The sequence below is a fragment of the Dendrobates tinctorius genome, unplaced genomic scaffold, assembly GCF_039654945.1.
Source record: "Dendrobates tinctorius isolate UK_male_01 unplaced genomic scaffold, ASM3965494v1 ptg000087l, whole genome shotgun sequence".
In the NCBI taxonomy this organism is placed as follows: Eukaryota; Metazoa; Chordata; class Amphibia; order Anura; family Dendrobatidae; genus Dendrobates; species Dendrobates tinctorius.
The window spans coordinates 487,501-500,448 of NW_027361755.1; the positions used below are offsets into that span (position 1 = coordinate 487,501).

At 41.3% G+C, this 12,948-nt stretch overlaps 1 protein-coding gene and 1 long non-coding RNA gene across 2 annotated transcripts in view; one reads left to right on the plus strand and one right to left on the minus strand.

Annotated features, from left to right (window-relative positions):
* The window catches only part of ZDHHC14 (zDHHC palmitoyltransferase 14), a 470,395-nt gene extending 467,317 nt beyond the window's left edge, over window positions 1–3,078 (plus strand). The window contains exon 10 of the mRNA XM_073585697.1: window positions 2,927–3,078. Within this exon, the coding sequence (XP_073441798.1) occupies window positions 2,927–3,029 (103 nt within the window). The 3' untranslated portion in view covers window positions 3,030–3,078. The remainder of the gene's footprint in view (window positions 1–2,926) is intronic.
* On the minus strand, window positions 225–10,792 carry LOC141098140 (uncharacterized). Its single transcript, XR_012234156.1, has 3 exons — window positions 10,677–10,792; window positions 949–1,346; window positions 225–770 (listed from the first exon to the last, which is right to left on the minus strand). It is a non-coding gene; the product is annotated as an uncharacterized lncRNA (long non-coding RNA).
* Between the last annotated feature and the right edge of the window lie 2,156 nt (window positions 10,793–12,948).

Below are 12,948 nucleotides of genomic sequence, written 5' to 3' on the forward strand. Positions count from 1 at the left end.
CAAAAAAACGTAAAAAAAAATTAAATTAAACTAATAAAAACACACCAATTATATCTGGGCATCTTCAGCGGGAGTACTGCCCTGATGGATAACTGTATGCATAATTTAGTAAAGCAGGCCACAAGTTTGAAGCAAAATAACATTTTTATTACAGTCAAAAATATGTAAACAATAAAATAAACACAACATGTCATAAGTAATCAGTAAACAAAAGAAAACTTCACTGAAACTACAATTGTTGGTAATACGAATCTGAATCGTTAAATCGTCGCCTGGGTGGAGTAAAAAATTGGGAAGCCTGAGGTAACATGGGATATTGTTGGGGCCCAAGGTTCAGGTTTTGCGGAGGCTCAATCCCCCTCCTCGGTGTGCTGTCAGGAGGCTCTTGCATATGTGTCCATGAGTACTGTGAACACGGATTTCTCTCGAACACAGCAGACGTGTCAGTCAGGTTCCCTGCTGCCGCTTTATTTAATGCCTCTAATATTACCCTTTCGGCATGCATCCTTTGGGTTTCATCCAGTAGTCGAAGTCTGTCATCCACAAAGTGTGCAACGCCGCTAATGGCGGGTTTGCTCTGCTCTGTTAAAATTTTCTTAGCCAAATCGAGGAAATCAGGTGAAGGCGAGGTGGTGTCCTTTCTTTTGCGACATGATGATGAGAGTCGCCGAGGTATAGTAGAAGGTGCAGCTAGCCTCCTCAGTACTGATTGCCATACTGGCGATGTCATCACTGCCACATGTTGGTGTTGACAAAGCTTGACAATGCTCCTGCGTGAACAGAAAATGCATGTTAAAGCAAAAACCAAAACTTATTGTACTGGAAGGGATAACTTTTATAATCTGCAAAATTAATAATGTAAAACCGGAGTTACTATTTTCTATTCAACTATACCATGTACATACTAAGTTTAAAAGCTATTTAGAGGGAAGCAAATAAGGTACTTACACCTCCGACAGAGGAGTCTGGCCGGATCTCTGGCTCTTCTAACATCGTCGATACCATTGGGTGTGGTACCTCTTGGTCACGTGTGAAGGCCATCAAGTCGTAGTACCATAACTTGGGCACATACACTTCTTCTGTACCGGCACCAGACTTCGTGGACTTCTCGACCTTATTTAGTTCTTTTTTGTAGACTGTGTGTAGGCCCTGAAATTTTTTCTTCACCACAGTCTCATCCACCGTGTCGCTGGGATTGTGCTGCTTGAAGAGGGCAACTAGTTTTTCATAAGCCTCCTTTTTTTATATTTATTGCTGTAGTCAGCAGATTTTATCTTCCAAAGGCAGGGCAGGGAGCGATCCAATTCTATCAATTCCCGAATAAATTCCTGTCTATCGGAGGACATCTGAAAAAAAAATAAAGGCAAACTGTGAGAACGGCACAATACATGTAACATTTTAGAAAACTCAAAATCCACATTTGAAATACACTAGTGTTTGTTGGGTGGGGCAGCAAAACTAAAATGGCTGCCCATGCCAAAGCGTATGTACACAGATAGAAGCCAAGCAGCCCCCCACTTGCTTGCAAGTGTAAAAGCATGACCACAATGTAGAATAGTTATAATTACATATAACTGATAGCTGACCTATAAAAGGAAACGCTACAAAGATCCTAATTTGAGACCCCAAACATTGCTTACCTTGCACACGTCTCGGAGTAACCAGACGGTGTAGTAAGATCCATGAATAATAGCACACTTGCGACTCAGACAGGGATGCTGAAGCAAACTGCGTAGTGAAATCCACGAATAATAACGCACTAGCGACTCACACGGGGACGCTGAAAGAAAACCGTATACGATCCACAGCGCTCAGGAACAATGGATGGAAGCACTACTACGTTGTCTTTTATGACGAGGTCGCCCAATCAGAGAATGATAGTGCAGTAGTGGCCACCAATCGGAGCAGAGGGGTGTGGAAAAGGCAATGCTGAAGCACGCCTATCGAGGTCTTAGTCATCAGAATAACTGCTGTGTGACAAGGTCCCAACGACCGCCATGGTCGTTATACGGATCGCCGTATCATTGCTGCGTCGTTGAGTAGATCTGCCTGTTTGACAGCTTACTATCGACCATGTAGCAACGTACCAGCGATCCTTACCAGGTCGTATCGTTGTCGGGATCGCTAGAGCGTCGCTATGTGTAACGGGAGCTATAGCTTCTACTTAGATTTTGGACAAATGCTGTAAATTCGACCGCTAAGAATTGCAATGTGCATTTTATTCATTTTTTTGGTTTATGCAAATGCACTGCATCCAGATGTTGCGCTTTTTTTTGTCAACAGAAAAACATTCATCTTGATTTCCATTCATTATTATATGTATATTTGTGCTTTTATGTCGTTTTTTTTCCCTGTATATTCAACATAATGGTCAAGACAAAGATAAGTAATACATTCAAGAATTTGTCCCTATTTTCCAGTCTTTTTAATGGCTAAAAGAAAACTGCATTAAAGGGAGCCTGTCAGCAGGACCGTCCACATTATACTGATTAAAATGATACCTTGGTTGATGAAATCTGTCTTGTGGTTGTTTTTTAATTTTTATTTTCAGTTTTGAGTTAATGATATGCTTGTGCTCCGAGGTGGCCTGTAGTGGGTGCCTTCATGTGCTCAGATTAGGTATTCATAATGCAGACTGCTGACAGGTCACTGATCCCTCAGTGACCTTCCCTAGTTTACATAATGAATATTATATATACATATTGGAAAAAAAAACCTTCTGCGGGCAGGTGCCAGCCATTGGCTCCTGTCTGGCAGCATAATCGCATATTTAATGTGTTGTTAATAAATGTGCATGTGGTTATCCTGAGTATTAAAAAAAAAAATTAAAATGGTTCCTGCGCAGTAGCAGCTACCGGTTTATATCGAGGTGATCCAATAACGTCTACTGGCACCTGCCTAAGGTTTTTTTTTTTTTTTTTTGCAGTATGTACATATATTCATTATGTAAACTAAAGGGGCAGGTCACTGAGGGATCAGCAACCTGTCAGAAGCCATACTGGAGAATACATAATCAAGGCACCACATGAAGACCCCGCCCCAGGGCACAAGCATATCTTTATCGCAAAACTGAAAATAAAGATTAAACTACAACCACAAGACGGATTTCATCAGCCAAGGTATAATTTTAATCAGTATAACAGTGCTAACCTGACACTGTCTGAAGGTTACTGTGCACAATCCTGCTGAGAGGTTCCCTTTATCCCCTTTTTGACATCGGGCGTACATTTATGCTGATATCAGACTCCCTCCCTTTGATGTGGGCTCCAGCGGTGAGCCCACATCTTTCCCGGGACATGTCAGCTGTTTTGAAAAGCTGACAAGTGCTTGGAACAGCCGCGGGTGGAATCGCGATCCACCCGTGGCTATTAACCTGCTAAATACCACTGTCAAATGCTGACAGTGCCATTTAATATGCACTTCTGGCAATCGTGCTGGAAATCTGACAACCGGTGACCTCAGTCACGTGATCGCGGGTCACCAGTGGGTTCACATGACAACCGGAGGTCTCCTAGAAACCTCTATGGTTGTCAGTGCCGGCTTGCTGTGAACGCCGCCCAGTGGTTGGCGCTCAATGGCAAGTGAGTAATTCAGATACATATAGGAGATAGGATTGAAGAAAAAAGGCCTATGCATAAAGGGCGCACCCCCAAAAATAAACATACAATAATATGTATAAATATATGAAAAATTTTTATTCATAGACAAAAAAAAACACATTAAAACCATTAAAAAAGGCAAAACACATCACTCAAGTCCCATGAAATATCAGCATATCAAAATACAGCACCACATATGGGGAGACATACATATTTGAAAATGGGGTCCCTGAAGAATAGCAATATATGCAGTTAATCCCTGCATGTGCATAAATACAATGCCGACCTGGGCGTCCCAAGGGGGCTACAAGCAAAAGATCCCTAACTATGTAAGCCATAAACCCATAAGTACTCAAAAAAAAAAACAGGAAGATGTTCCTTTAAGAAAGAGGGAAAACTCCCCCAAGTATAAGGAGTAAGGTACATTGCAATAGGACTTTCTAGCAAGAGAATAGGGAAAAGGCTGAAATAGCCAAAGTCACCAAGCAGGGCGATCCAAGTCTTCCAAAAACATGACCTAGAACAATGCAGGGAACAGGGACTCACTGAGGAGGATTTGGAGAGCTATCAAGCTCTGGTTGGCCTGCTACGAGAGAATCAGAGTAGTAGAGGCCAAGGGCCATTCATTAATCTAAATAGAAAAAGTACTAGAACGCCTCCATGTAATGACATTACTAGTGTTGATATATCCATGAAATTGGTTGAAACAGACTTATGTAAAATCTCCATTACCCGATTTGACAACCAAATAATGAGTAATCTTACAGTTAATGAGTCTCTGGCCCTGAGAAGGCTGGAAAAGAACAACAATTTAATTTTTAAGTCATCAGGCAAAGGGGAAACCTGGTAGTCATAGACCACCCCAAATATCTGGAAATGTGTGGGCTACGCCTTAATGATAAGGAGACATATGAAATATTATCAAAAGACCCCACAAAAAGTTTTTCTGATGTCTTAACTTGTATTTTGAATCCAGCCAGGGAAAAGGTTTTAATATCACATAATGAATTTACCTTTCTCGCTCCTGTTACTCTGGTCATACCATCTTTTTACGCCCTCCCTAAAGTTCTAATACCCCTAAAGGGTCGCCCAATTGTGGCAGGTATAGACTCTCTCTCACAGAATGTTGGTGTTTACATTGATCAAATTCTGTGACCATTTGTGGTGTCACTCCCGTCCTATGTGAGGGATGCGTTTCATCTACTGGGTCTACTTGAGGATGTTGTTGTGGAGGCTCTGTACAGCAGCATTCCACATGACATTGGGATTCGTGCAGTGGACCATTTTTTGAAGACCAGAGCTGTGGAATGTTTAGAGCATAATAACTTTATTAGACAGCTTTCAGTTTACCCTCACTAGGAATTTTTATTTTTGATGGTAAGTACTTCCACCAGCTCAGGGGCATGGCTATGGGGAGCCCTTGTGCTCCCATGTATGCCAACCTGTTCCTGGGCTGGTGGGAGGAAACCATTATGTTTTCTGGGGAGGACAAGTGGTGGCACTCATCAATCAGCCTCTGGGCCAGATTCATTGATGACATCTTGATTAGGTGGTCTGGCCCAGAGGCTGAGTTTAGCCACTTCATTGAGAAGATCAATGTTAATAACATAGGCATGAAATTTACATCTGAGTGCCAAGAACATAGTATCACATTCCTGATCTTACCATTACAAAATATCGTGAGGAAAGGGTGAATACCTGCACCTACCGTTAACCAACTGCAACAAACAGTTTGTTACAGTGGAAAAGTCATCATCCAATACCACTGAAACAAGAAATACCAACAGGGCAATTCCTCCGCATTAGGAGAAACTGCTCTGACACTTTTAAAAAGCAGGCAAAATACCTACATCATAGGTTCAGTGAAAGAGGATACCCTACTGAGGTTCTGGTTTAACTCGTATAATGATGCCCTTGGTAGAAACAGGTCTGCGCTCTTGAGGGAAAAAACATCCCTAGGGATAATCCCGAGATGATAAGGATGATTGGTACTTATGACAATCAAGCTGAAAGGGTGTACCAGATCATGAAAAAAACACTGGGATGTACTGCTGGCAGACCCCTCTCTAAAAAACTTAGTTTCACCAAAACCAAGCATTACATGCAGGAGGGGCAGATCTATCAGGGATAAGCTGGTTCAAAAACCCGAAAAAACTGGAACATGGCTGGACCGAAAACCCTTAGCCTTTTTTAAGTGTGGAAACTGTTCGAAATGTCGCTATATGTCACAGTGCAAGTGTTTTTCTAGTGCGGCCAACGGTAAAGAATTCTATATAAGAGACTTTGGCAATTGTAGAACCAAAGGGATGGTGTATAAAGCAACTTGCACATGCCCCCTTGACTATATTGGAAAAACCAGTTTTGAACTGAGGACTAGGGTTGGTGAGCACTTGAGCGACATAAGAAATAAAAGGGACACTCCGATTGCCCATCATGTTAATGAAAAACATAACGGACACTTGGAGGAAATTTCCTTCTCTATGATTGAAATGGTCAAACCCAAGCTAAGGGGAGGAGACTTTGATAAGGCAATTCTAAAACGTGAGGCCGAGTGGATATTTAGAATGCAATCTGTATCAACATGGGGGTTAAATGAATCTCTTACCTGTGCCTGCTTTGTTTAGTTCAGTTGTTCTGATTTTCCCATTTTTACACCTTGTTGTCTAGACTGTCTTACTCCTTCTACTCCAAGTGTTGATGGGGGATCCTTTCCTAGACCCCATTCTTTAATCTTAATATTCTATAAATTACCTATTATGGCCAATGAATCGATGTATCCTCTATTTCCTTTATCATTTATATGACTTGGATGCCACTAAAACACGCTAACAATAACTCCCTAGGCTATTTAAACTACAAAGGGGGGACAATGGTTAAATCATTCCGCACCATCAGCAACATTATGTGCGGTTTTGTCTTATTTAATGACATGGGAACATGCCCATATATGCAGTTCACATTATGCAGCTATATAGTGCGTTCTAAGGCTTATTTTGAAATGTTCAAACATACGCGAAGTAAGGGTTAAAGGCGCTCCTTATTGGAGCACAGTAAAGTATTGCGGTATATGAACATGCCGGGCCCGGATGGCATACACCCCCGAGTACTGCAGAAATTAAGCACAGTCATAGATAGACCATTATTTTTAATCTTTAAAGATTCCATAATAACAGGGTCTGTACCATAGGACTGGCGTATAGCAAATGTGGTGCCAATATTCAAAAAGGGGACAAAAACTGAACTTGGAAATTATAGGCCAGTAAGTTTAACCTCATCTGTGGGTAAAATCCTGGAGGGTTTTCTAAGAGATACTATACTGGAGTATCTGGAGAAGACTAACCTCATGACCCAATATCAACATGGGTTTACAAGTGACCGTTCCTGTCAGACTAATCTGATAATCTTTTATGAAGAGGTAAGTTCAGGACTGGACCAAGGGAATGCAGTGGACGTGGTGTACATGAACTTTTCAAAAGTTTTTGATACGGTGCCACACAAAAGGTTGATACATAAAATGAGAACAATGGGGATAGGGGAAAATATGTATAGGTGGGTTAAGAGCTGGTTCAGGGATAGAAAACAAAGGGTGGTTATTAATGGAGCACACTCGGACTGGGTCACGGTTAGCAGTGGGGTACCACAGGGGTCAGTTTTGGGCCCGCTTCTTTTTAACATATTAATGACCTTGTAGGGGGCATAGAGAGTAGAATTTCAATATTTGCAGATGACACTAAACTCTGCAGGTTAATCAATACAGAGGAGGACAATTTTTTATTACAGGAGGATTTATGTAAACTAGAAGCTTGGGCTGATAAATGGCAAATGAGATTTAATGGGGATAAATGTAAGGTCATGCACTTGGGTAGAACGAACAAGATGTATAATTATGTGCTTAATTGTAAAACACTGGACAAAACTGTCACTGAAAAAGACCTGGGTGTATGGGTGGACAACAAACTCACATTTAGTGGCCAGTGTCAGGCAGCTGCTGCAAAGGCAAATAAAATAATGGGATGCAATAAAAGAGGCATAGATGCTCATGAGGAGAACATAATTTTACCTCTATATAAGTCACTAGTGTGACCACACTTAGAATACTGTGTAAAGTTCTGGTCTCCGGTGTATAAGAAAGACATAGCTGAACTGGAGCGGGTGGAGCGGCTTAGGGGTGATCTTATTACAATGTATAAATATATGCGGGGACAATACAAAGACCTTTCTAATGATCTTTTTACTCTTAGGCTGGTTTCACACTTGCGTTTTTTTGCGCTGTATTTTAGCGCTAAAAAACGCATGCGTTTTTCCCCCTATATTTTGCATGGGATGCGCTTATGTGCGCATACACATGCGTTTGCATGCGTTTTTACGCGCATGTGTTTTTTTGTGGTGTGCACTCGGGCGTACAAAATGCATCCTGTTGCATTTTTTGGGCGTCCGACTTGCCTCAAAAAACGAATGCGCGCGCATTGCGTTTTTTTTTTACAGCAAGACACCCATTATAAGTCTATGGGTGCGCATATGTGCGCATTGGCATGCTCATGTATGTGTTTTTTTACGCATGCGTTTTTTTGTTGACCATTAGTTAGACAATGGAATTTAGGGGTTAGAGTTAGGGTTAGTTAAGGGGGGTTAGGGTTAGGATTTGGGTTAGGGTTAGTATTGTTTGGTTAAGGGTTAGGGTTTAGGGTTAGTTAGGGGTTAGGGTTTGGGTTAGGGTTAGTAGGGTTTGGTTAAGGGTTAGGGTTAGTATGGTTTGGTTAAGGGTTAGGGTCAGGGTTAGGGTCAGGGTTAGGGTTAGTAAAGTCATGGTTTGGGTTAGTGTGAGGGGCCAACTAATGTTGGAAAAAAACGCAAACGCGGTAAAAATGCACTAAAAACGCATACAAACGCATAAAAATGCTGCGTTTTTTCATGCATGCTCATAAAAATGCTTGAAAAAACCGCAGCATTTGTATGCGTTTGTATGCGTTTTTTCCATGCATTTTTTTTGCTGGAAAAATGCACTGCAAAACAAAGCAAGTGTGAAAGTAGCCTTAGACCTGTGACGGGGACAAGGGGGCATTCTCTACATCTGGAGGAAAGAAGGTTTAAGCATACTCACAGACGCGGATTCTTTACTGTAAGAGCAGTGAGACTATGGAACTCTCTGCCATATGATGTTGTAATGAGTGATTCCCTAATAAAATTTAAGAAGGGACTGGATGCCTTTCTTGAAAAGTATAATATTACAGGGTATATACACTAGTTTCCTTAATATTGCATTGATCCAGGGAGCTAGTCTGATTGTCGTATGTGGAGTCGGGAAAGAATTTTTTTCCCCAATGTGAAGCTTGCTGTTTCCCACATGGGTTTTTTTTTGCCTTCCTCTGGATCAACATGTTAGGGCAAGTTAGGATAGGATATGGGTTGAACTAGATGGACTTAAAGTCTCCCTTCAACCTTAATAACTATGATACTATGTTACTATATGTGGTCCGAATTGGCACGCAACTACATAGTGCGGTTTAAGGCTGACCCTGAAATGTCAATACAAGCGCAAAGGAAGGGTTAAAGCGCTCTTTATTGGAGCACAGTGAAGCATTGCGGTATATCTAACAGGAAGTCTACCGCCGAGAACCTCGATTGTGCATGTCTAAAAACATGCCGTCTCCTAGCATACAGAAAGTGGCTTGCGTTCCACACTGGAGCGCACGCCTGCAATCATCAAGTATGAGATGCCTGTCTGCGCATGCCCAGAAGAGAACGCCACAGGAAACTTGGACGCACCATGTTGGAATGCTCAGCTTGTATTTTATCATCTGGATCGCACGTCTATAACTGTCTAGACATGTTATATTTATTTTATGAATGTTTGGAAACATCACAGTGAATTGACTAGTGTTCGATTTTGAAACACTCAGCGTGTATTTCAGGTGTTTAACTCATTCTATGTCTCCTGCGCTTTATATAATGTCATTCTATCCCCTTTTTGACTCATACCGCTGGAAATAGTGTTTGATGTATGGGGTTTTTTATTATCAAATTTATTAAGGAGACTTTATCTATGACCTGGTGCAACCTGGGAAATGTGGGTGTTTTTGATTTGGCTGGACATGATTGGTCCTTGGAATCCATTTTAGGATATATAAACTAGTCCTATATGGCATTTGGACAGGTCTGCCTCTCTATCTGGACACCTCACATCCATGAATTGGCTGGTTCCTTATTGTGCCTCCTGATGAACCGTGTGGACAGGGAAACGCATCGAGGCTGGAAGCTAAGTTTGAGTTAACCCCCATCTGTTTCTATGATTTTTTTTTTCTGGTAATTGATATTATTCATTGCCTTCTATGGGAACCAATATGGATATAATTCTGATGTTCCTTTTTTGAGCCACGCTATTTTTTACCTTTTGTTTGTGCTTGTCTGACTTACTGCAGAGAGAATGTTTTTGGTTCTATCTGATAATGCATTAAGCTAATGGAATCGATACTTTCTGTGGTCTATTAATACCCAAAAAGACAAGATTGCTACTATCTATCAGTTACACAAGAGGTCTCTATGTTTACATGTAATAGCCTGTTTTTTTATATTGTACATTAATAGCATTATATTAAGCACTATCTTTTTCATCTCTTTTATTTGCTCATTGTTTTCCCACCTGTAGTCCTTAAGGGTCATTTAGGGCGAGTCTGGGACAGCTACCGCGGAGTGGGGGCGCAAAGTAATCGTATCTTTTAGGGTGCCAACCTCCACTGTCAGGAAGGAATAGCAGGGTAGCGTAGGGCTATTGTAGGTTATTTATGTATAGAGTTTATTGTGTTATTGGGGGTGTTTTTTACCTCAATTTATTAAAGTTTCATGTTTTTAAAAGGGATTATATGATTGCACTTTTGATATTTCTTCCCTGGGCCTGTGGACAATTTTTTGATTTCCCAGGACAAGGAGGATGTGGGAAGCCCCACGCATATCGCTGCTGAGCGCAGCTTCAGCAGGGGAAGTGTGTCAGGAGAGGGGAACAGACAGCCTTTAAATAACTAACAAGGTCAATTAAGTACAATGGTGAACTGGTGTGTTAGGAAACAAAGCAGTGCATACCGAAGTGATTGTCCTGGCCAGGACAGATGCATGCGCCATGATAAGGGTTCCGGTGAGGATAGAAGCAGTCATGTGAAGAGAGTGCAGGCAGGGCGAAGTCCATGATGTCAGCCAGAGGATAGTGTCTACGTGGTGAATCACAAGTCCTGAAACTGAAAGTGCCTGTGAGCCTGCGAAGTACGCAGGGACAGGCACAGACAGTAATAACAGTGTATGTAAATAACATCAGCCTAAAGGCAGAGCCTGCACTGACACTGAAAGTGCTTGTGGATCTGCATAGTGCGCAAATGCAGGCATAGACAGAAGTATCTGCGTATGCTGGTGTGTTCAAGTACATACCAGAAAGATATATATAAAAAGAGGATATAATAGTCCTCATATTCATAGGTAACATTACCCACATATAAGTTGGTCCTGAGTTATAGAGGTGCCAAAAGTCACAATAATGAAATAAGAGAAAGGAAACCGTCTCATAACCCATGTTTAGAAAAGAGATCGGACAGAGGGGTAGAGTATATTCTGCCCTAAAGTGAAAGAATCCAGAGTCAGTCCTGAAATAAGAAGACCCCATTATGGCAATGAGAATACCTCTGCAGACAGTGAAATGCAAGAGACACAACTCTAATGAAAGTCAATGGTCTTCCTGCTGAATGCAAAAAGAGTAAAAAATGTTGTTGCTTAGAGCTTTATTATCATTGAAACGAATCTGTCTATGATGCTAAGATGAAAAAACATAGAATAATGTTAGATAAGCAAATTATGAACATAATGGACATGCAGAGGCATCTTAAAAACAGGCATCAGGAAACAAAATATAAGCAGATACAATTGCCCATACAAGTTTCCATCAAAAGGAACCCGTATAGATCACAAAAGGATCAGGAAAGAAAGGCAGCCAAGCCCACCTCCGCAATGCGTAACACATATAGCAAAAAGATATATATTTGCATAAACAGGCTAGAAATAATAAACTGAAATGTTCAGAAAGACATAAACGGGACACAGGTGAATAAGGTGATATATCTACGGAATACAATGTTCAATGGAATCAGGTGAGAAATATTCTTTCATCCCATTGGGATATCCTTACTATGGATGCCCAAACTTCTCTTTTTGTCACCCCACACCCTCTTATGACGGCAAAAAGGGCCCCCAATTTAGGGGATATTTTGGCTGAGCCATTTCACACGTCCTCCAACTAGACTGAATCAGGGTATAGTTTTTCCTTGCTGGGACTGTAGTGTGTGTTCCTATGTTCCGGTAACCAAAGATTTTTTTTACTAACCCCTTGGGCTCTAAAAAATATCATCTAATGTCATATATTAACTGTAAAACATTTAACATCATATACGCGATTGTCTGCCCCTGCAATAGGGTTTATGTTGGTTAGACATCCCAAGAATTTAGGAAAAGGGCACAGAAGCATCTGTATACAAGACACTTGGCATCCTCTGATACCAGGAAAGGTAAGACTGACTCCGGTGGCCTCCCACTTTCTGGCTGAACTTGGTGGCTCTACTGCTAGCATTCGTTTTTTGGCCTACAGAAGATCCATTTGAATGCTAGAGGTGGCAACTCTAAGAAACTTTTGCTTTAAACGGAATCGCGTTGGATTTTCAACCTGCGGAGTTTGACACCTGATGGCCTCAACGAGGAACTCCTCTTTACACCTTTTTTGGGATGATTCATCTCGTACGTCCTCCTTTATTCCGTGGATATATGACCTTATTAACCTGTGTCCCGTTTATGTCTTTCTGGACATTTCAGTTTATTATTTCTAGCCTGTTTATGCAAATATATATCTTTTTGGTATATGTGTAATGCATTGCGGAGGTGGGCTTGGCCGCCTTTCTTTCCTGATTCTTTTGTTATCTATACAGGTTCCTTTTGGTGGAAACATGTATGGGCAATTGTATCTGCTTATATTTTGGTTCCTGATGCCTGTTTTTAAGATGCCTCTGCATGTCCATTATGTTCATTGTTCTGCCCATTCTGTGCAGCAAGATATTTTTAAGTGCTGTTCCAGCTATCACCAGTAGGTGTCAGAAGTTCCCCTTTCCCTTTCTTATTCATATGTTTGGAATCTTCTGTTTTCCTAATTGGTTAACTGTTCAGAACCACCCTTCTTCCTTCCCTGGTCAACAACATGTAACCATTTTGAGTCGGTCTTCTGAGCAGCTCACTTGCTCTCTGCAAAATCATTGCTTATAACAAGCGGATTTCGGTAAGGTTAATGCAATTATGAGTTATGCATCTATGTTAGCAGCCATAA